Source organism: Aotus nancymaae, unplaced genomic scaffold, assembly GCF_030222135.1.
Source record: "Aotus nancymaae isolate 86718 unplaced genomic scaffold, 86718_ANA_hifiasm-v0.15.2.pri h1tg000003l, whole genome shotgun sequence".
NCBI lineage: Eukaryota > Metazoa > Chordata > Mammalia > Primates > Aotidae > Aotus > Aotus nancymaae.
The window spans coordinates 73,574,081-73,597,408 of record NW_026988414.1 but is presented as its reverse complement, the minus strand read 5'-3'; the positions used below and the strand labels follow the sequence as shown (position 1 = coordinate 73,597,408).

Sequence of the window (23,328 nt, the reverse complement as noted above, 5' to 3'; positions counted from 1 at the left end):
TCTGTTGAACCCGGGAGGTGGAGGTTTCAGTGAGCTGAGATCGTGCCATTGCACTCCAACCTGGGGAACAAGAGTGAAACTCCGACTCAGAAAAAAATGAAAACAAACAAACAAACAACCAAAAAAAAAACAGAGGGAAAAAATGTATCTCTCACAATTCTGGAGACTAAAAGTCTGAGATCAGGTGGGGAAGGGCCGGGCTCTCTGAAGACTCTAGGGAAGTATTTGTTCCATGCTTTTCTCTTAGCTTCTGTCATTTGCAGTCTGGCCTTCCTCCTGCAGGTGCGTAAATCCAACCTCTTCCTCCATCTTTACATGGTATTCTTCCCTCTGTGTAATCTATCTCTGTCTCATCTCTATTTTATAAGGACTCCTCATTGAATTAAATCGTATTGGATTAAGGGTTCATTTTACTTATTATGATCTCATCCTAGTTTCTTAATTTAGATCGTTATTAAATCTGCTGCTTTCTTTTCTTTCTTTCTTTCTTTCTTTTTTTTTTTTTGACAGAGTTTTACTCTGTTGCCAAGGCTGGAGTGATGTGGTGGCTTACTGCAACTTCCACCTCCCGGGTTCAAGTCCATTCTCCTGCCTCAGCCTCCTGAATAGCTGGGATTACAGGCACGTATCATCACGCCTGGCTAATTTTTGTATTTTTGAAGAGACGGAGTTTCGCCATGTTGGCCAGGCTGGTCTCAAACTCCTGACCTCATGTGATCCACCCGCCTCAGCCTCCTAAAGTGCTGGGATTGATTACAGGCATGAGCCACCATGCCCAGCCACAGTCTATTTCCAAATAAGGTCAGATTTACAGGTATCAGGAATTAGGATTTCAACATGTCTTTGGGGAGTGGGGGCACACAATTCGATTCATAGCACCTATAATAATCACGTGTCAGAAACAACACTGGAATCCTCAAACTGCATATACAAACGCAATCACCATGGTGACCCTAGCTTCTCCAAAGGGCCAGGGTACCCAAGGGCTCAGATGGGATGTGACACTGTGGAAGAGACAGGGGCAGCTTTGGCCATTGTACATAGGGCTGGATGGTTAAGAATTGTGATATGGCGGCCAGGCACAGTGGCTCATGCCTATAATTCCAGCACTTTGGGAGGCCGAGGCAGGTGGATCACGAGGTCAAGAGATCGAGACCATCCTGATCAACATGGTGAAACCCTGTCTCTACTAAAAATACAAAAATTAGCTGGGCATGGTGACACACGCCTGTAGTCCCAGCTACTTGGGAGGCTGAGGCAGGAGAATTGCTTGAACCCAGGAGGCGTAGGTTGCGGTGAGCCAAGATCGTGCCATTGCACTCCAGTCTGGGTAATAAGAGCAAAACTCAGTCTCAAAAAAAAAAAAAAAAGAATTGTGATATGGCATCAGAACAGTTCAGAAACCTGGCTCAGAAAGTCTTTTGTTTGTTTGAAACAGTGGCATGATCGTGGCTCATGGAGACTGGACCCCCCAGGCTCAAGCGATCCTCCTACCTCAGCCTCCTGCAGGCACACACTGCCACACTCACCTATTACAATTTTTTTTTGTAGAGATGGGGGTCTATGTTACCAGGGCTAGACTCGAACTCCTGGGCTCAAATGATCCTCCTACCTTGGCCTCCCAAAATGCTTGGATTACAGGCATGACCCACTGTGTCTGGCCAGCAGCAAGTCTTTATCAATTCAGACAACAACTCTCTAAGAGCTTCTCACTGGCCAGGAGCTGGGCAAGGAGCAAGGCAGGCAGAATCCAGTCCATCACTCAAGGGTCAGGAGGGTGACCGACTAATAGTCAAAGATGGGACTAATGAGGACACAATTATAAACTAGTATCTGTGCCCTGAGAGGAAGGAACTTGATGCCTTCGAGAGGACCCTCCTGTGGCTGCATTTTCCTCCTTTCCTTCATTCTCCTTCCCTTCCTTCCTTTCCTCTGCCTTTCTAACTGATTCTCTCTCTTTTTTTTTTTTTAAAGACAGGGTTTCACCATGTTGGCCAGGCTGGTCTTGAACTCCTGATCTCAGGTGATCCACTCACCTTGGCCTCGAAAAGCTCTGAGATTATAGGCATGAGCCACCACGCCCGGCCTCTAACTATGATTCTCTTGGAGACCTGCGAGTGTTTCATCTCAGTGAAATAGAAGAACTAGAGCATCCCCTAATGGTCAGTGTGGGCATAGCAATGATCAAAACTGAACTAATCAGCTTGGGGGATGAACGGCAAGTTGGTGGGGGTAGGGGTGTGTGTCTGGCCTGGGCATCCCCCTAACTGTGCAGTGAATACACCCTGGAAGATTCATGGCAATGGACAACAGCTCTTAAAGATTTACTAATTTGAAACTGCGGACCCTCACCTCTCACAAAAAGAATCACTCCATTGTTTGGTCCTGACATAGGATGTCACCTGGGGTGCCAGAAAGGTGGAGCAAGTCCTGGCCAGGCTAAGGTTAATGCTCAAGGAGAAGCCCTCCCATTTCCTGGCTGTAATGGTAATGAAGTCCTCCCTAGCCTGGGTAGCTCTGGGTAGCTCTGGGTAGCTCTCACATCTGCCCTCATCTCCCTCCACATTGCCACTGTCTCATCTCTGATTCCCAAGTTGCCTCTAGGGTCCAATCAGACCCCTTCCAATCCACTCCCACCTACACAGGTATCAGAGGGATCCTTCTCAAACACCAATCAGACCTGGACTCAGAGTGCTCCCTGGCTCTCAGTGGCTCCTTCACACCCCTGTGACCTGGCTTCCACCTCACACTCTAGTCCACCTGAATCTCTACATGCTACCCTCTGCCATCTCTTCTATCCATCAGACACCTGTGGCAGCCTCGGCATCATATGTATCCCCTCTTTGTGCTCTGTCTGGAGCTCCCTATCCAGTCCTTGTTAGCAGGCTAGCTCCTGATCCTTGGAGAACCAGCTCCATCAGCACCTCTGGGCAAGATAAGTGCCCCTTCTCAGAGCTCCCACCTTCTATCACCACTCTGTGCCATAACTTATTTTTCTTTTTTTTAAAAATTATATATATTTTTAAATTTTTTAAATTAATTAATTTATTAATTTATTTATTTTTAAAGGTGGGGTTTCACCATGATGTCGAGGCTGGTCTTGAACTCCTGACCTCAGGTGAACCACCCACCTCGGCCTCCCAAAGTGCTAGGATTACAGGCGTGAGCCACCGCACCTGGTCCAATTTCTTTTTTTTTAATTTTTTTTTTTTATAAAGATGGGGTTTCACCATGTTGGTCAGGCTGGTCTTGAACTCCCGACCTCAGGCAATCTGCTTGCCTTGGCTTCCAAAGTGCTTGGATTACAGGTGAGAGCCACCACGCCCGGCCTTATTTTTCTTTCTTTTCACTAGACTGGGCCCTCTTTTTGTTTGTTTGTTTTTTGTTTTGAGAGAGAGTCTCACTCTGTCGCCCAGGCTGTAGTGGAATGGCTAGATCTCAGCTCCACCTCCTAGGTTCAAGCAATTCTCCTGCCTCAGCCTCCCAAGTATCTGGGATCACAGGCACCTGCCACCATGTCCAACTAATTTTGTATTTTTAGTAGAAACGGGGTTTCACCATGTTGGTCAGGCTGGTCTCGAACTCCTGACCTCAGGTGATCTGCCCACCTCTGCCTCCCAAAGTGCTGGGATTACAGGCATGAGTCACTGCACCCAGCCAAGACTGGGCCCTCTTTGAGGTACAATGTCTGATTATGCTGTGATTCTACACCCAGCCCCACTCCATTCCCAGACTGGGTCCTGGTACAACAGTGAACACTTGTTGAATGAATAAAGGCCCAGGTGGAAGTCCACCACCTATCTGACCATGAGCTCTGGGCCTTGCATTATATACTTTTATGTTTCCAAATGGATTGTTTTCGTGACCTCACAGTTTTCTAGGTGTGAGGCTTCACTGCCACTCCTAGTCTGGAAGTGTCCCAAGGCAGGGCCAAGGCAAGCACCAGGCTGGGTCCAGGAAGCTCCTGGGTAGAGGCCACTATTGGAAAAACGGGATCTCACGAGGGACTCTCCCACTCTGCCACTATTCGGCTCCTGAAGAGGGCCTTGTCTCTGAGGTGCTCCCCTCACTGCCCCTCCCTTTATCCCAGGACTTCAGAGGTTCCCACCTCAGCCTTGGTGGTGGGGAGGGAGCAGAGGAACATCTGTCACCTTCTTTTGGAGCCTGCTCCTAGGTTAGTGGGGCCAGAGATCAATAGGGCAGGGATGGGGTGCTCGTGGGTGCTGGGTTCCATTGGTGAGTCAGCATACTTATTGAAAGCCTGGGAACCAAACCTGCTAGGGTGGGGCCGGGATGCAGAAAAGAAAGCATTTCATGACCTGCTTTCTGGCCTTGGGGGCAGGTTACTGCTCTGATGCTGGATGAACATGTTCCTCTCTTCTCTACACCCCAGGATAGGTTTCTGGGCTGGAAGGGAACTTTTCTGACCCATCAAGAGAAATCCTAGTTGGGCGTGGTGGCATGCACCTGTAATCCCAATACCAGCTACTCGGGAGGCTACGGCAGAATTGGTTGAACCTGGGAGGTGGAGGTTGTAGTGAGCCGAGATCTTGACATTGCACTCCAGCCTGGGCAAAAAAAGGAAAACTCTGTCTCCAAAAAAAAAAGAAAGAAAGAAGGAAAAAAAGAAATCTACTGCAGGCCAGACGTGTGGCACACGCCTGTAATCCCAACACTTTGAGAAGCCAAGGCAGGCAGATCACTTGAGGTCAGGAGTTTGAGACTAGCCTGGCCAACAAGCTAAAACCCCATCTTTACTAAAAATACAAAAATTAGCCACATGTGGTTATAATCCTATAATCCCAGCTATTCTGAGGCTGAGGTGGGAGAATTGCTTGAACCTAGGTGGAGGTGGCAGTGAGCCAAGATTGCACCACTGCACTCCAGCCTGGGGAACAGAGTGAGACTCTGTCTCAAAAAAATAATAATAAAATAAAAATAAAGAGGCTGGGCACAGTGGCTCATGCCTATAATCCCAGCACTTTGGGAGGCTGAGTCGGGTGGATCACCTGAGGTCAGGAGTTCGAGACCAGCCTGGTCAACATGGTGAAATCCCATCTCTACTAATAATACAAAAATTAGTCGGGTGTGGTAGTGCATTACCTGTAATTCCAGCTACTCGGGAGGCTGAGGCCAGAGAATCACTTACACCTGGGAGGTGGAGGTTGAAGTGAGCCGAGATTGTGCCATTGCACTCCAGCCTGGGCGACAGAGCAAGACTCTGTCTCAAAAAAACAAAAATAAAGGCTGTGCAAAGTGGCTCACGCCTGTAATCCCAGCACTTTGGGAGGCTGAGGCAGGTGGATCACAAGGTCAGGAGATCGAGACCATCCTGGCTAACATGGTGAAACCCCATTTCTACTAAAAATACAAAAAATTAGCCAGGCATGATGGCACGTGCCTGTAATCCCAGCTACTCGAGAGGCTGAGGCAGGAGAATCACTTGAACTTGGCAGGTGGAGGTTGCAGTGAGCCGAGAATGTGCCACTGCACTCCAGCCTGGGTGACGCAGTGAGACTCTGTGTCAAAAAAGAAAAAAATAAATTTAAAAATAAAAAGAGAAATCCACTGCAGCCTTATATCTGTGACGAGACTTGCAGGCCCTGCTTTTATTTTTTTTTGACAAGAGTCTTGCACTGTCGCCTGGGCGGGAGTACAGTGTTGTGATCTCAGTTCACTGCAAACTGTGTGTCCGGTTCAAGCGATTCTTCTGCCTCAGCCTCCTGAGTAGCTGGAATTACATGTGCACATCACCATGCCCAGCTAATTTTTTGTATTTTTAGTAGAGATGGGGTTTCACCATGTGGGCCAGGCTGGTTTTGAACTCCTGACTTCGTTATTCGCCTGCCTCAACCTCCCAAAGTGCTGGGATTACAGGCATGAACCACTGCACCCAGCCTCAGGCCCTACTTTCATAGTCCTGGTAATCTGGCAATCAGTCATTAGTGGTCTTGGAAAGTCAGCCCCTTTCCAAAACCAAGACCAGTCTCCCTTAAGCTTCTACCATGAAGGACCTCATCCAAGTTTTATCATTGCCTTTAGATGCTGAAGCCCAGAAGAAGCTAGGGCATCTTCTCAGGACAGTTTACCTTCTTTCCATGCTTCTTGGGGCACCCCTGAGAGGGTCAGACAAACACACCCAAACCCCTTGGCTCTCTCCAGGGACTCACCAAGAGCAGGAATATGGGGAGAGTAATGAGGGACAAAGTCTGGATGACAAAGCTCACTGATCAAAAGCTCAAGCAGAGATACAGGCGGGGAGGGAAACCTCCCTAAAGAGCCCCTCCAGTCAGCTGCAGAACCTATCTCTCGTCACCAGCAGGATTTATTTCAGGGTTCTGCCAGCAAAATGATTTACAAATAGATTCTTCCTCATCTCCCCCTTTCCAGGGGTGCTGCTGAGTTGCATGGGAAGAGATCTGCTTTTGAGATCCTGGGGCTGTATGCCTCCCCCTAACTCATCAGAGCTCTTCCAGCACACAGCACTCCCCCCACCCCCCAGCTGGCTTGGAGTTGGGCAGAGAAGCTTATGAGGCTGTTATCTCTCAACAGACAGCTGTGCAGGGCTGGAGGCAGCAGCTTATCAGGAGGCCTGCAGTGATTCACAGCCCAAGTCCCAGCTTCTCTGCTGAATAGTAATTTCCAGCAGTGGAATTGTGCTCAGTCTCTCTCCTCCCCCTTTCCCAAGGGTGTGCTGTCCTTTCTGAGAGAGAGGGCAGTGAAGAGGAGATCCTACCCACGGAGCTGGGGGCTTTGTGCCAGCCTTCTGGGTAAGGCTCAGTCTATTGTCTGGAGGCTGCAGGTTCAGGGACGTCAGCAGGGTCTGCCACCCTTTGCAGTGACCTCCAGGAGAGTTCCTCTATGCTCTCCTTCTTCCTTCCCCTCCCAGAAAAGCAATGTGTCGCTCCCTTTCCCTTAGTGGTGATGTACAGGGGAACATGGGAACAGCCTCTGAGGCCAGGGCCAGCCAGGGTGGGCAGAGTGGGGGAGGAGAGAGGAAGGAGCCAGGGACTGGGCAGTCCCTTGCACCGTTTTGAAGCTCTCCAGTCTCTGTGCCTGACCCTGAAGACTCCAAAGGCTCAGGACGCAAGGCTGGAGGGGAGGGGAGACACAGGGGGCCAGGTGAGAGCTGTCTGTACACAGGCGGGTGCTTAGGAAAAAATTTGGGGACAGAGCCATTTTTGTGCTTGTTTTATTGGAAGCAAGACTCCAGCTGCCAGGCTCAGGGGAAGAGGCCTGGAGAGTTCAGTCTCGGGTCTCCCTCTGGGTCAGCAGGGGGAAAAGGGGTATTAAAAGAGCTAGAACCCTCAGAGATGCTCCTCTGAAGCCGGGAAGGAAAACTAGAAAGGAAAACTGTACCGGGGCGGGGGGCGGAATAGGGCCCCACATCTCAGACTCTCCTACCCTCAAGCAGTCAGTTCTCACCCCCTGCCTTCCTCTGTCAACGGTGGGGGTGACTCCAAGAGCTCTTCTCGGCTTCCACACTCCAGGTGCCCTTCGCGAATGCTGGGTGGCTTAACCTTTGGGGGGTTCCGAACAAGGTTCCAGAATCCCACTGCCCACCATTCTCCCCCAAAGAAGGTCCCAGAAAAGGTGAAGGTGAAGTTCAGTATCTTCAGGCAACACGGGCATAAGCATCAACCATCGCACGAAGTTCTCCTGGGGTGGTCGGGGACCTTAAGATCCATGCTACCTGTCTTGAGCTGTGTCCAGGTTGTGGGCTCCAGAGGACAAAGGAGTGAAAGGCTGGAGGTGCAAGTGAAGGTGGAGGTGCTGGGGGAAGATCCTGCCGGTCTAGGTGGCCCACAGTCCGGAGTTCTCAGGCCGTCTGATCCTCGTCCGCAGCCCCTGGCTCGGGTTGCGATCGCTTCGCGGAGCCTTCTCCAGCTGCGGGTTCCCCTAGGCTCCTCTTGGACGTTGGCGCGGCTGGCGGGGACGAGGGACCAGGATGGGGGTTCGGGGGCTGGTAGCCGGGCTGTCGCGGATCCAGCGCGTCCTTGGAAAGTAGGATGGCGAGGCCCGGCACGTTCTTAAGTACGCTGAGACTAGCGGCCGGCTCGCCAGGCGTCTGACCCTGCGTGGGCCCAGGCGGGAGGCTCTGCCACACCTCGCGCACGCTCCGGTAGCGCAGCCGCGTGACCTGGTGCAGGCCCGCCAGGCGGCGCTTGAGGATCTCGGCGCACGTGACGGTTTTGGTGGTGGCCCGGCCGCAGCCGCTGAAGACGATGGCGCGCGTGGCTGGCTGCGCCATGCTGGCGGTGGCGAAGGCCATCAGGTTCCGGATCTTGCTGCCCTCCTTGACCCGCATGTGCACCGCGCCCGGCGCCAGGTCTGCGAAGGGGCCGGAGCCCGGGCCGCCCCCCTCGGCCCCGCCCCCCGCTGGCGCCTCTTCGGAGCGCACCTTACGGAAGTTCTCCATGCGCCGTCGTCGCCGGGACCGCGGGCTGTGCCATGGGGCGGCCTCAGCCCCGCGGCTGCATGGCCGCCGGTCGCGCCCTGCAAGGGCCAGCAGGGGTAAGGGCGCTGGAGCAGCGCGGACGCCGGCGGGCGGGCTGGGACGGCGCGATCTCGGCCCCACTTCTCTCAAGCGGGCGCCGCTCTACTCCGCGCCTTTAGCTGAGGCCCCGCCCCTGCCGCCAGGCCCCGCCCCTGACCCGGCCCGGCCCGCCCGGGTCCCAGCCTCACCCGCTTTTCTTGGCGAGTCCGGGTCCTCAGCTACGCGGGCGTGGGAGCGGGCGCGCTGCGGGGCGCATGGGGAGGTGAAGGTGAAGTTGCACTATCATCGCCATCAGCGTCCTCCGGGCCAACGCTCACAAACCGGCAGCCTAAATAAAAGCTGTGCTTGCGGTGCCAACGCCGCTTCAAACCCGGCATGCGAGCCCTTCCGCGTTGCAACTGAAGGCCGCCCCTCGTCCCCTCCCAGGGAGAGATTTCCGAGAGGCTTGCTGGGGCCTCGCTCCTCCTCCCCTCGGGGAGCACCCCCACCTTTTTTCCACTCCCAAGTATTCTTGCCTCAAGGACAGCTATTGCGCGGTCAGCAGAGTGCGGAAGGAGCTGGCTCCAGCCCCACTCCGCGCCTCCTCTCGGGCGACTACGTCGCGGCGTGGTCCTCGGGGGGCGCGGGAGACCCAGGCTTCAGCCTCGCCACGTCTGTCCACGGCTCGAGGCTCCTGGACCCCCGCGTATCCCTGGGACGTGGGGAATGAGGCTTTGGGCCAGGCTATTCCCCCAGGCGCACAGGGAAGCGGGCGAGACCTCTTCTGGAGAGGCCGTAGCCTCGCTCCACCCATGCCCGAGAGCCCACCCTTAGAGCCGCACGCTTTAGGGTGAGCCAGGCACAGTGCCCCCTCAACGTGGCCGCCCCTTTCCTCCCAGGTGGAATTCGCTCAGGCAGCCTTGGCCCCTTGAAACCCAGTGGGGTCCTTTTTGGAAAGGAGGCTGGGTGAAGGCAGATTTTAAGAAAGAGAAGGGAGGGGCCGGGCGCGGTGTCTCACGTCCGTAATCCCAGCACTTTGGGAGGCCGAGGCGGACGGATTACTTGAGATCAGGAGTTCGACCAGCCTGGCCAACATGGTGAAACACTGTCTCCACTAAACATACAAAAATTAGCTGGGCGTGGTTGCGCTCGTCTGTAATCCCATCTTCTCGGGAGGCTGAGGCAGGAGAATCGCTTGAACCCGTAATGTGAGGCCGCAGTGAGCGGAGATCACGCCACTGGACTCCAGCCTGGGCGACAGAGCAAGACTCTGTCTCAAAAATAAATAAATAAAAATAAAAAAGAGGCCGGGTGCGGTGGCTCACACCTGTAATCCCAGCACTTTGGGAGGCTGAGGCAGGCGGATCACGAGGTCAGGAAATCGAGACCATCCTGGCCAACATGGTGAAACCCCGTCTCTATAAACAAAAATAATAATAAATAAATAAATAATAAAAAAGAGAGAGAAGGGAAGCATACCCCCTTCTCTATGATGTAATTATTACGCATTGCATGCCTGCATCAAAACATCTCAGGTACCCTACAAATACAAGACACCTATTATGCACCCACAAAAATTAAAAAGAAAGACTTTACAAAAACAAAAGAAAGAAGGAAGGAGGCGGGGCGAGGGGCGCTAAAGCCTTGGGGGCATTATGAAGCTACTGGATACCTCTCGTCGGAAACTCCATGGGACCGAAAGAGTGGCCCGGAGTCTCCTGCCGGGTGAGAGGAGCGTTAGAGAAAGATGAGATTGAGGCTGTCAGGACTGCTGATGGAAGGGACGGGGTGTGAGAGGGGGCCTGACCCTCCCTAAAACTGCCCTCGGGCCTCGCCCGTCCTCCTTTCATCCGCCTCACGCCCAGTCAGGACAGAGGGAGGGCGGCAGATCTGATCTCAGTCGGGGGACTGGGACGGGGCGTGGCGGGGAGGGACACCGAGAGCTAGGGCGGGCAGGCAACCGCCAAAGTGCTGGGGGCGTGACGGATGCCGGGTCTCCGTTGGAGATTGGGCTGCCAGACCCTCTTCTCCCTCCTCCCGCTGTTCTCGCCTCCTGGGCATCTGCAGCAGCTCTCCGTCTCGGTCCCTGCTGTTCAGAACCGGGGTTTACCCCCTTACCACGCATTGGGAGTGGCTGCGGCGCCTGGACCTTGGCACCCCAATGTATGACTGGCTGACCCCCCTCCCCGTCTCCTGCTGGGATCAGGAACCCTCGGGGTATGCTCCGAACCGGGACTTCGGTCTCGCTCCAGTCTCTGTGGGCCCCGCGCAGTGGTGGGCACTAGAGGCACAACAGCCTTGGGAAGATGCAGACTGTCCGCAGCGCGTGGCGGGGCACGGGGTACCACGGGCTATGTAAGGTCAGGCCCTGAGAGAAAGCCCCCGAAAGGCTGGAAGTTACGTGGGAACAGGCTGGTTTTAGAAGGAGCGAGCTCTCCGTCCCTGGGGGTATGCAAGCTTGCGCTGCACGATCACTTGGAAGGGATTAAACGGAGGCCTGTCATTTGGAGGAAGGGTCCTGGGAGCTTCGGGTTTGTGTAGGGCGAGAAGGGGGCTGTTCTGCGTCGGCCAGGTTGGCCCTCTAGGACGCCACCGCCCCCAGCCTCCTAAACTGCTGTCTGCCGTGGAAGACTCGTGTTCACTGCTCTGCACAGTCGTTGAAGGGAGAACGTCGAAAAGGCCCGCATCCCCTCCTGCCGGTCCCCTCCTCTTCCCCCGCTCCCTCTGCAGCACTTAAAATGTAAATGTACATCGTGATTAGCCGCGGGGTCGCTAATTACAGCTGAAGCCATTCATTACACTGTCAGCGTGCGTCGCAGCCCGCCGGCTGTGCGCTTCCTCCTGGCCGCGGTGGGGCGCGGGGGATGGGGGCGGAAGGATGGGGTGCTGTGAGTTAGGGTCATGCCGCAGGCCTGGAGGAAACGGGAGTGGGAGAGAGCGGGCAGCGAGCGGGGGAAACAGGGAGGGCGGTGAAGGACGGGGCAGAGTGGCCGGGAGAGAGGAGAAACGCAGGACGCAGGAAGGAATTGGGGCGTGAAGTAGCGAGGACGCAGGGAAAGGGACTGTATGGGGGTGGGGGGAACGGGGTAGGGGACTGGGCGAAGGGAGAAAAACCTGCGAAAAGGGTGGAAACCCCAGGGAGGGGCCGGAGTCAGAGCAGGGGTTAGAGGGTTCAACTTCAGAAAGGCTGGTAGATAAAGTAGAGCATCAGTAGTTAGAAAACACCATGGTTAGAAAAGTGGAATCAGCCAAGATGTTGTGTTAAAGGAGCTGGGTGCCAGTCATACACACAGTAGGGGAGCATTTATTTCCGTGTGTGTTTCTAGATGTAAACATATTTTTAAAATACCTGCCAGGAAACAGCACACTGACCTCTTGTTACCGCATCCAGTTTTCATTACCTTCTTTAAGAAAAGGACTATTAAATATGCATACAAAGTTACATAAAGAGTCTTGGAGCAGCTGGTATAAATGAGCTACTGACCCTGAAGCTTCAGCTTCGATTAGCTTCTTTCTGCCTCTTTGTGACCTTGGACAATTTACTTAACCCGTTTGCCTTGGCTTTGTCATCTGTAAAATGGGGCTAATTATAGTAATCCACCTCACAGCGTGATTATGAGACATAGCAGTCTTGGAACCTTGGCTGCTAAGTTCTCAGGAAATGTTGGCTGTTATTATTTTTTATATTTTTTTGTGAATAAAATATATATATTTTTTGAGACAGTCTCGCTCTGTTGCCAGGCTGGAGGGCAGTGGCGCAATCTCAGCTCACTGCAATCTCCACCTCCTGCGTTCAAGCAATTCTCCTGCCTCCGCCTCCCAAGTAGCTGGGACTACAGGCGCGTGCCACCATGCCCAGCTAATTTTTGTATTTTTTAGTAGAGACGGGGTTTCACCATGTTGGCTAGGATGGTCTTGATCTCTTGACCTCATGATCCGCCCGCCTCAGCCTCCCAAAGTGCTGGGATTACAGTTGTGAGCCACTGCGCCTGGCAATAAAATAAATTTCTTTAAAGGATTAGGGGAAAGAAAACTGGAGAAAAGGAAAAGAAATTGGGAAAGCCTAAGAAATAATAGTTTTCATCATACGTTAGGAACTGGCAAGTGGCAAGTTAGACTCCTTTCACCCTCAGAGGAGGCACTGGGGTAGCTAGGCTAGAGCCCAAGCCTAGCCAATACATCTCTGAAAAGCTTCCCTGGGGCCTTCCAGCAGCACGCCCTACTTCCCATGGACAAATCTCCTGTGTTCACACTGGAGGTAGGTCTCTGATGCAGCCCTTCTCCTCTGTCTCCTGTGGCAGGAGGAGGGTGAGGAGCTCTTAAAAATCCCTGGACCTAGTCCCAGCCTCTTTGGGCAGGGGCTTGGGAGCATGTACGTAGAGTCAGGAATAAGAAAGTTAGCAGAGAAGAAGAAAAAATAAAATAAAATGAAAAATAAAAAAATAAAATAAAATAAAAAAGAAAGTTAGCAGGGCCAGAGGAAACTCAGATTTAGCAGGCACCCACCAAGTGTCAAGCATTGGGTCAGATGCGTTGAATCTCCATACTCTTCCTTTCCAGGAAGGTATAATCATTGTTGACAGATGTGAAACTGAGACCCAGAGAGGTTAAATAATTTGTCCTATGTACCACAGCTAGAAAGCGGCAACCACAGATGTTTGAACCCAGAACTCTGACTCACTTTACTATCTCAGCTGCATATAAGAGAAAAATAAACTTTTAAATGACTTGAACTGCCCAATAAAGGCAGGGGTTAGCTCTGGGAGATGAGGGTGTTTCCACAGTGGGAAAGATGTATTGGTGCTATCGCTGCATAAAAATTACCCCACAGCTCAGCAGCTTTAAACAGCGAACATTTGGCCAGGTGTAGTGGCTCACACCTGTAATCCCAACACTCTGGGAGGCCGGGACTGGAGGATCACTAGAGACCAGGAAGGTGAGATTGCAGTAAGCTGTGACTGCACCACTGCGTTCCAGCCTGGGCAACAGATCGAGACACTGTCTCAAAACAAACAAAAAACCCCCAATGACAGAAACAAACAAAAAAAAAGAAAAACAAAAACAAAAAACCCCCAATGACAATCATGTATTATTGTGAGATCACACAATTTCTGAGGGTCAGAAATCCAAGAGCAATTTAAAGCGGTCTCATCTAGCTCGGGGTCTGTCATGAGGCTGCAGTCAAGATGTCAGCTGGACTGGATGATCTACTCCCAAATTTACTTCACGTGTCTGTTGGTCAGAGGTCTCTGTTTCTTCATTGGTGTGATCATGACCCAGCAGCTGGCTTCCCCTAGAGCAAGTGATCAGAGAGAGACAAAGAGAGAGGGACAGACAAAAGAAGCAGGAAGCTGCAGTGTCTGTTACGGACCAGCCTCCTCGCACGCCATCGTTTAGAGTTTATTCTATTAGTTGGAAGGCAGCCCAGCCTACATTCAAAGGGAGGGGTTTTAGACTCCATTTCCGGAAGGGAAGGGTATCAAAGAACTATAGGCATTTCAAAATCACAACAGAAGGGGGGTGTTTGGGAGGCAAATTTAGGAAGATAGGGAAGAAGCCATCAACACATTGAAGCAAATATGTGAAAGAACGCTGACCTTGAATCAAGAGAGCTAGGTTTATTTCCTGGCATGCAGCAAGCACCTAATAAATGTTTAAGTGAATGCATGAGTGACAACTTTTCTGAGACTATTTTCACAGACACAAGAGCAGTTACCATCCTACATGCTCTCCTGAGGGTTGAGTGGGATTATGGGTATCAGAGTGCTTTGTAAATTTAATAGTGCTGGACACTTGGGAGTGAATGTGGTCTGGGATACAGGAGAGGGCTGTGCCATACAAGAGCCTCTGCCCAGACCAGGCAGCTCTTCTGTCAGACTCAGTCCCAGGCCCTGGGGTAGTGCTCTGATTCCAGCTCTCCTCCTCAGCTGTCTATCTCAGCCCCAGTCCAACCTCCTCACCATGGCTCAGCTCTAGGTATTGCTTTTCTACTTGAGTGAGTCAGGACAGGACCCAGGAGCCTTATCACTGGCCAAGCCTCTCACCTTCAGGCCACTCTTCCTCCTGTGCTGCTCTGACCCCACAGTTGGGGAACACGGGTTTGCACTGCAGACCCAGTGAGCGGTGCCATTTGAGGACAAGAACCATTAATCTTGCACGAAATTCAATTACTCTCCTAGCAGAGAGGCCAAGTCACCCGAGCCCTAGGAGAGAGAGGGGATGTGTGGGTCCTAGAATGAATGAGGAGAGGTGTCTGTGGGAGGGGAAAGGAGAAGAGAGGTAAAAGCATCCATGGGGCCTCCTTCTCCATCTCCCCGAGACTGGGATGCTGCCATTAGTCCCCCATCTTCTTTCCAGATCTTAAAGGCAAGTGCATCAAAAAACCACTCACCTGGGCAACGTTAGTGTTCCCAGGAGCTCCTGTTCCCGAAAGACTTCCCAGGAGCCTGCTATGATGCCTGAAATTCCCCATTATTGCTTCCCTCTGTAGGATCAGTTTTATCCTCTGAAGATAAGGTCCCTCCAAAATGGGAACTGATCAAAACAGAATAATCAGGATGCTTGAGAACTTTGGGGTGGGAGGAAGATGTACAGCTGATATAGTGAGGAATCATTATCAATTACAGCTGACATTTAGTTAGCATGTACTATGTGCCAGACACTATGCTAAGCACTTTACATGTACAGACTTGTCACATACAACAAACACAAACACTGTGAGGTAGCTGCCACCCACTTTATACGTAAAGTAGAGCCAGATCCAGAGACAGATGGTCTGGCTCCGGTGTCTGCTCTTAATCATGGCACTAGACCATTGCAGGAGGAAGGGGAGGCAGGGCAGAAAGCCACCGGCTGTCATCAAGACCTCCCTGGCTATCTATAATGAAGGGGACAGCACTCCAGGGCGAGTTCTCCTTTGCATTTGTCTGGTGTGGAAGGCATCAGGGCTGCTCCTTCTCCTCTAGCACTGACCTGAGGCAGAGCTAGGGTGCTTGGTTGGGTCTGCTTCCCTAGAAATATATCATATGCCCTTCGGGGTGCACTGAGGTTTTTGTTTACAACTCAGAAAATGCTTGCCCATCTGACACCCAGAAGCAGCTAATGGAATGGTTGCCCTTGGTCAATCTATCGAACGTTTCTGTGCCTCAGTTTCTTTCCTTGTGAAATGGAAACAATGACAATAGTATTTATTTCTTAGAATTGGCTCAGGGTAGGCCGGGCGTGGTGGCTCATGCCTTTAATCCCAGCACTTTGGGGGGCCAAGGCAGGCAGATCACTTGAGGTCAGAAGTTTAAGACCAGGCCGGGCGTGGTGGCTCACACCTGTAATCTAAGCACTTTGGAGGCCAGGGCAGGCGGATCACCTGGGGTCGGGAGTTCAAGACCAGCCTGGCCAACATGGTGAAACCCCATCTTAAAAAAAAAGGTTTGAGACCAGCCTGGCCAACGTGGCAAAACCCCATCTCTATTAAAAATAGAAAAATTAGCTGGGCATGATGGTACACACCTGTAATTCCAGCTACTCAGGAGGCTGAGGCAGGAGAATTGCTTGAACCTGGGAGGCGGAGGTTGCATTGAGCCAAGATTGGGCCACTGCACTCCAGCCTGGATGACACAGCAAGACAGAGCCAAAAAAAAAAAAAAAAAAAGAATCGTCTTAGGCTATACCCCAGTACCTCCATGGGGTTGTCACTCCAGTTGTCAGAGTTAGGCTAAATACCTTGTCTACAGACTCAGCTACTGAACATTAAAGCATGTAGGGAAAACGGTGGGGAAGGGGTGGGGGAATGCGGTAAAAAAACACAGGGAGGCAGAAAGGGGATGTCGACTTCATGTCTAGCACTGTTGGGCCTCAGCTGTTCGTTGACAGGCAGGAATGCAGGCCCAGTGGTTTTATTTTGATTGTGTGTGATTGAACATTTTCTGCTTCATTTCAATGAGAGTTGGCTGTACCAGCTTTTCTGAATGTTACATACATAGAACCCTTCTTCCTTCACATCCGGTTGAGTCAGGCTCATGACAAACAATGTAATTTCATTGCTGTAGAGGCCCCTAGGGTCTGGCGCACTGGGAAGAAGCCAGGAAATTGTTCCCTTTTTCCTGGGTCACCTCTCTTCCTGACAGTTGTTCCTTTCCCACCCCCCCACCATGGTGGTGAGAGTAGAAACAGCATTTTTCACATATTACCCTTGACCCCTCCATCCCCCAGCCTGCCAGCCTGGAAAAGAGCCCCCAAATCAAGCTGGATGAATTGGGGTTCCTCTCAGTTCAGGAGACACTGGTCAAATTCCCTTTATGGCCACGAGGGTAATTACCACCAGGTAATTGTCTTCCTTCTCTTGAAGAAATGATGAAGTAAATCAAATGTGCCTGCCATCTACTCTGAAGTAAATCACAAGGCACCCTGTATGCATTCTCCCGGAAGATACGTTTTTATACATTTCAACAAGGAAAAAGAACATATTTTGTTTGCAAAATTGCTGGGAGAACTCTCTATCTCTCTCTGCCCAGAAATTGTGCATACCTGCTGATGAATGACTTGCCTGGTGAACCTGCCTCGGGAGAGATAATAGAGTTATGATTGGATGTCACCAGCGCTCATCATTTCAGCCCTGGGAGAAGTCATGGGAGCACACAGAACTCTTCCCTTCAATGAAGCAGTTGTAACCACAGATTTTCTTCCTTCACTGGGGCTGTGGGCACACTTTTAAGATTCTGCCCTGAAGTCTAAGTGAGCTACATAGGTCCAGTGTTTTCAAAAAAGAAGCCCCCAAATTCATGTTTTTATGTGACAGTTCCAGGTTTTTATTATTTATTTATTTATTTTTGAGATGGAGTCTAGCTCTGTTGCCCAGGCTGGAGTACAGTGACGCGATCTCGGCTCACTGCGACCTCCACCTCCTGGGTTCAAGCAATTCTCCTGCCTCAGCCTCCCGAGTGGCTGGGACTACAGGCCATGCACCACCACGCCCAGCTAATTTTTGTATTTTTAGTAGTGACGAGGTTTCACCATGTTGGCCAGGATGGTCTCAATCTCCTGACCTCGTGATCGCCCACCTTGACCTCCCAAAGTGCTGGGATTACAGGCGTGAGTCACCGCGCCTGGCCCAGGTTTTGATTTGTTTTTTACATTTCTTTTAGAGGCAAGGTCTCATTCTTTTGCCCAGAGCTGGAGTGCAGTGGTGCGATCATAGCTCATGACAGCCCTGAACCCCTGGGCTCGAGGGATTCTGCAGGCACATGCCATGTGGCCAGTTCCAGGTTTTTAAATGTTGTCAACTGTTTCAGTTATCTGTTGCTCACAAATCACCTTAAAATTACAAATCACCTTATTTAGGGGCTAAAATAGCAATGATGTATTATTTGTTTTTTACTATTATAATTTTTTTGAAAAATAGAGATGGGCTGGGTACAGTGGCTCACGCCTATAATCCCAGCCCTTTGGGAGGCCGAGGTGGGTGGATCACTTGAGGTCAGGAGTTCTGGACCAGCCTGACCAACATAGTGAAACCCCATCTCCACTAAAAACACAAAAGTAGCCAGGCATGGTGGTGGGTACCTGTAATCCCAGCTACTCAGGAGGCTGAGGCAGGAGAATTGCTTCAACTTGGAAAGCAGAGGTTATGGTGAGCTGAGACCCTGCCATTGCATTCCAGCCTGGGCAACAGAGCAAGGCTCCATCTAAAAGAAAAAAAAAAATTGAGATGGAGTCTCACTATGTTACCCAGGCTGGTCTTAAACTCCTGGGCTCAAGCGATCTGCCCACCTCAGCCTCCCAAAGGGCTGAGATTACAGGCGTCAGCCACCATATCCAGCCAATGATGTATTCTTTCTTTTTTTTTTTTTTTTTTTAAGACGGGTTTTCACCATGTTGGTAAGGCTGGTCTTGCACTCCCAACCTCAGGTGATCCGCCCGCCTTGGCCTTCAAAGTGCTTGGATTACAGGCGTGAGCCACCACGCCCAGCCAGTGATGTATTATTTCTAATTACTATTTTGGCTGGGCTCAGCTGGGCGTTAGTTCTACCCCACTTAATGCTGGCTGTGGTCACTCACATGGCTTCATTCAGCTGGGAGCTGGACAGAGATCGGAACACTCAAGATGACTTCATTCATATGTCGAGTGCCTCCGCTGGGGTGGCTGGAAGGCTGGGGGTGCTGGCTGGGCCTCTCACCTAAGCTCTTTTCTTGAGTGGTTTGATCCCAAAAAGGTGAAAATGGGAGCTGCAAGGCCTTATAGGGCCTAGATCTAGATGCCACACATTATCACGTCCTCTACATTTCATTGGCCAAACCAAGATACATGTCTAGACCAGATTCAAGGGAAGGGAAATAAATGACACCTCTTAGTGAAAGGCCCAACATGCATATACAAGAATGGGAGGAATGTTGGCAGCCATCTTTGCAGGCAATCTACCACATCAACTAATTCATGTTTTTTTGTTGTTTTTTAAAAGATGATTGGGTTTCACCATGATGGCCAGGCTGGTCTTGAACTCCTGACCTCAGGTGATCCACCCACCTCAGCCTCCCAAAGTGCTAGGATTACAGGTGTGAGCCACTGCGCCTGGCCACTTTTTTTTTTTTTTTTTTTTTGAGACAGAGTCTCATTCTGTCGCCAGGTGCCAGGCTGGAGTACAGTGATGTGATCTCGGCTCACTGCAACCTCTGCCTCCCGGGTTCAAGCTATTCTCCTGCCTCAGCCTCCCTAGTAGCTAGGACTACAGTGTGCACCACCATGCCCTGCTAATTTTTGTATTTTTTAGTAGAGATGGGGTTTCACCATGTTGGTCAGGCTGATCTTGAACTCCTGACCTCAGGAGTTCAAGAGGTCTGCCTGCCTCAGCCTCCCAAAGTGCTGGGATGATAGGCGTGAACCACTACGGACCAGGGGCTTTTTACATCTAGGCATAACGATAGGGAGCTGCCAGGGAAGGAGACTCGGCTTCCTCTAGTGTTTGTGGCCTCTGTCCATTTGAGGAGAAGAATGTCAGGAACTAAGCACTGCTCATGTCTGACTCGTTTTTTGTTTTTGTTTTTAAGAGACAGGATCTCATTCTGTTGCTCAGGCTGGAGTGCAGTGGCATGATCATAGCAGCCTCAAACTCCTGGGCTCAAGTGATCCTCCCACCTTGGCCCCAAACCCAGCTGTGCCTAACTGTTAGCACTTTCCTCTTATTAACCTACTTTGGGATTGTTTCCACCCATTGGCCTGAATCCCAAAGCTGCCTAGTTCCTAACCTGAAGGGAAGAAGGCAGGTGATTGGCTGGGCACGGTGGCTCATGCCTGTAATCCCAGCACTTTGGGAGGCCGAGGCAGGTGGATCCCATGAGGTCAGGAGTTCGAGACCAGCCTGGCCAACATGGTGAACTGCCCGCTCATCTCTACAAATAATTTAAAAAATTAGCCGGGTATAGCAGTGAGCTGAGATTGCACCACTGCACTTACAGCCTGGGCCACAGAGCGAGACTCTGTCTCAAAAAAAAAAAAAAAAAGCCCAGTTGAGGTGGCTCACGCCTGTAATCACAGCACTTTGGGAGGCCAAGGTGAGCGGATCATGAGGTGAAGAGATCAAAACCATCCTGGCCAACATGGTGAAACCTCGTCTCTACTAAAAAATACAAAAATTAGCTAGGCATGGTGGCACGTGCCTGTAGTTCCAGCTACTCGGGAGGCGGAGGCAGGAGAATTGCTTGAACTCGGTAGGCGGAGGTTGCAGTGAGCAGAGATCACGCCACTGCACTCCAGCCTGGTGCCTGGAGACAGAGCAAGACTCTGTCTCAAAAAACAAAAAAAAAAGAAGTTCAAGTGATTAATGAGATCTATAGATCTATTTTTTTTTATGTCAAAGCTGTGATTTGGGATATAGATTTATTTTATTTTATTTTATATTTAGAGCTTGTTGCTCAGGCCGGAGTGCAGTGGCACAATCTCAGCTCACTACAACCTCTGCCTCCTGGGTTCGAGTGATTCTCCTGCCTCAGCCTCCCTAGTAGCTGGGATTACAGGTGCCCGCCACCACACCCTTTTAGTAGAGAGAGTGTTTCACCATGTTGGCCAAGTCTCCAACTCCTGACCTCAGGCAATCCACCCGCCTCAGCCTTCCAAAGTGATGGGATTACAGGCGTGAGCCAACATGCCCAGCCTATTTTATTTTATTTTATTTTGAGACAGAGTCTCACTCAGTTGCCCAGGCTGGATGGAGTGCAGTGGCGTGATCTCAAGTCACTGCAACCTCTACCTCCCTGGGTCATGCCATTCCCCTGCCTCAGCCTCCCAAGTAGCTGGAATTACAGGTACACACCACCACGTCCAGCTAATTTTTTGTGTGTTTTCTGTAGAGACAGGGTTTCACTCTGTTGACCAGACTGGTCTCGAACTCCTGACCTCAGGCAATCCACCCACCTGGGCCTCCCAGAGTGCTGGGTTTACAGGAGTGAGCCACCATGTCTGGCCTATTTTTTAGAGTCTCACTCTGTTGCCCAGGCTGATGTGCAGTGTCACGATCATAACTCACTGCAGCCTTGAGTAACTGGGACTACAAGTGTGAGCCACCATGCTGGCTAATTTTCAAATTTTTTGAAGAGATAGGAGCTTGCTATGTTGCCCAGGCTGGTCTCAAACTTTTGGTCTCAAGCAATTCTCCCACGTTGGCCTCCTAAAGCTCTGGGATTATAGGTGTGAGGCACTGTGCCTGGCCTGAGATCTCTTTTATTTATTTATTTTTTATTTTTTTGAGACAGAGTCTCACTCTGTTACCCAGGCTGGAGTGCAGTAGTGCGATCTCAGCTCACTGCAGCCTCCACTTCCTGAGTTCAAGTAATTCTCCTGCCTCAGCCTCCTGAGTAGCTTCGATTACAGGCATGTGCCACCACGTCCGGCTTGTTAATTTTTCTGTTTTTGGTAGAGATGGTTTCACTATGTTAGCCAGGCTAGTCTCGAACTCCTGACCTCAGATGATCCGCCCACCTCAGCCTCCCAAAGTGCTGGGATTACAGGCATGACCCACCACACCTGGCCCTGAGGTCTCTTTTAAAATCCTGGACTGCTCACCAACTTTGACTTTAGCCTGAGGAGTCATTGCAGGATTTTAATCTGGCCTGTCTGGATTAGATTAGTACTTTACAATGTTCACATAGGATACTAAGGGGCCTTTGTTCCAGTTATCAACTGCTGCATAATAAGTTCGCAAAAATCTAGTTGTGTAAAACAATCATCTATTTATTTATTTATTTATTTATTTATTGAGATGGAGTTTCTCTCTTGTTGCGCAGGCTGGAGTGCAGTGGCCCAATCTCTGCTCACTGCAATCTCTGCCTCCCGAGTTCAAGCGATTCTCCTGCTTTGGCCTTCCAAGTAACTGGGATTACAGGTATGCACCACCACGCCCAGCTAATTTTTTGTACTTTTAGTAGAGATGGGGTTTCACTATGTTGGTGAGGCTGGTCTCAAACTCCTGACCTCAGGTGATCCACCCACCTCGGCCTCCCAAAGTGCTGGGATTACGGGCATGAGCCCCTGTGCCCAGTCAAAACAATCATTTATTATGTTCACAGATTCTGTGGGTCAGGAATTTAGGCAGGGCACATTGAAGATGGCTTTGTTTCTCCTCCATAATGTCTCAGGTTTCAGCTCAAATGCTGGGGCTGAAGTCAAAACCTTATCTCTAAGAAAAAAAAGTTAAAAAAAAAATTTTTTTTTAATGACCACAGCATGGCCAGGTGCAGTAGCTCACGCCTGTAATCCCAACACTTTGGGAGACTAAGGTGGGCGGATCACGAGGTCAAGAGATCGAGACCATCCTGGCCAACATGGTGAAAACTCGTCTCTACTAAAAATAGAAAAATTAGCTGAGTGTGGTGGTGTCCGCTTGTAGTCCCAGCTACTTGGGAGGCTGAGGCAGGATAATTGCTTGAACCCGGGAGGCGGAGGTTGCAGTAAGCCGAGATTTCGCTACAACACTCCAGCTTGGCAACAGAGCCAGACTTAGTTTTTTTTTTTAAAAAAAAAAAAAGCTTTCTGGTCTCGGTCACAGAAGCAGGATGACGAAGGGAACGTCATCGTTTGGGAAGCGTCGTAATAAGACGCACACGTTGTGCCGCCGCTGTGGCTCTAAGGCCTACCACCTTCAGAAGTCGACCTGCGGCAAATCTGGCTACCCCGCCGAGCGCAAGAGAAAGTATAACTGGAGTGCCAAGGCTAAAAGACGAAATACCACCAGGACTGGTCGAATGAGGCACCTAAAAATTGTATATCGCAGATTCAGGCATGGATTCAGTGAAGGAACAACACCTAAACCCAAGAGGGCAGCTGTTGCAGCATCCAGTTCATCTTAAGAATTTCACCGATTAGTCAAGCAATAAATGTTCTGGTTTTAAAAATACAAAAAAAAAAAAAAAAAAAAAGTCCAGGCGCGGTGGCTCAAGCCTGTAATCCCAGCACTTTGGGAGGCCAAGGCAGGCGGATCACGAGGTCAAGAGATCGAGACCATCCTGGCCAACACGGTGAAACCCCGTCTCTACTAAAAATACAAAAAAAAAAAAAAAAAAAAAAAAAAAATTAGCTGGGCATGGTGGTGCACGCCTGTAGTTCCAGCTACCTGGGAGGCTGAGGCAGGAGAACTGCTTGAACCCGGGAGGCAGAGGTTGCAGTGAGCCGAGATCGCGCCACTGCACTCCAGCCTGGTGCACAGCAGTGGTCCTAAGGGCTGGGATTACAGGTGTGAGCCACTGCACCCAGCCTATTATTATTATTATTTAAATGATTTAGGGCCTGGCATGGTGGCTCATGCCTATAATCTCAGCATTTGGGAGGCCAAGGCGGGTGGATTACTTGAGTTCAGGAGTTCAAGACC

The 23,328-nt window shown here is 50.8% G+C and overlaps 2 protein-coding genes across 2 annotated transcripts; one reads left to right on the top strand and one right to left on the bottom strand.

The window, feature by feature from the left end:
• Positions 1 to 7,176: 7,176 nt before the first annotated feature.
• On the bottom strand, positions 7,177 to 8,419 carry RPP25 (ribonuclease P and MRP subunit p25). Its single transcript, XM_012457631.2, has one exon. It carries the CDS (start codon positions 8,417 to 8,419, stop codon positions 7,820 to 7,822), a length of 600 nt encoding a protein of 199 aa, XP_012313054.1. The 3' UTR covers positions 7,177 to 7,819.
• Positions 8,420 to 22,496: 14,077 nt separating this feature from the next.
• On the top strand, positions 22,497 to 22,869 carry LOC135275155 (large ribosomal subunit protein eL37-like). The gene has a single exon (XM_064376530.1). It carries the CDS (start codon positions 22,517 to 22,519, stop codon positions 22,808 to 22,810), a length of 294 nt encoding a protein of 97 aa, XP_064232600.1. The 5' UTR covers positions 22,497 to 22,516; the 3' UTR covers positions 22,811 to 22,869.
• The last annotated feature ends 459 nt before the right edge of the window (positions 22,870 to 23,328 follow it).

Bases quoted from the DNA above. Each gene is read 5' to 3' on its own strand.
- RPP25 (XM_012457631.2), bottom strand. From the start codon at position 8,419: ATGGAGAACTTCCGTAAGGTGCGCTCCGAAGAGGCGCCAGCGGGGGGC.
- LOC135275155 (XM_064376530.1), top strand. From the start codon at position 22,517: ATGACGAAGGGAACGTCATCGTTTGGGAAGCGTCGTAATAAGACGCAC.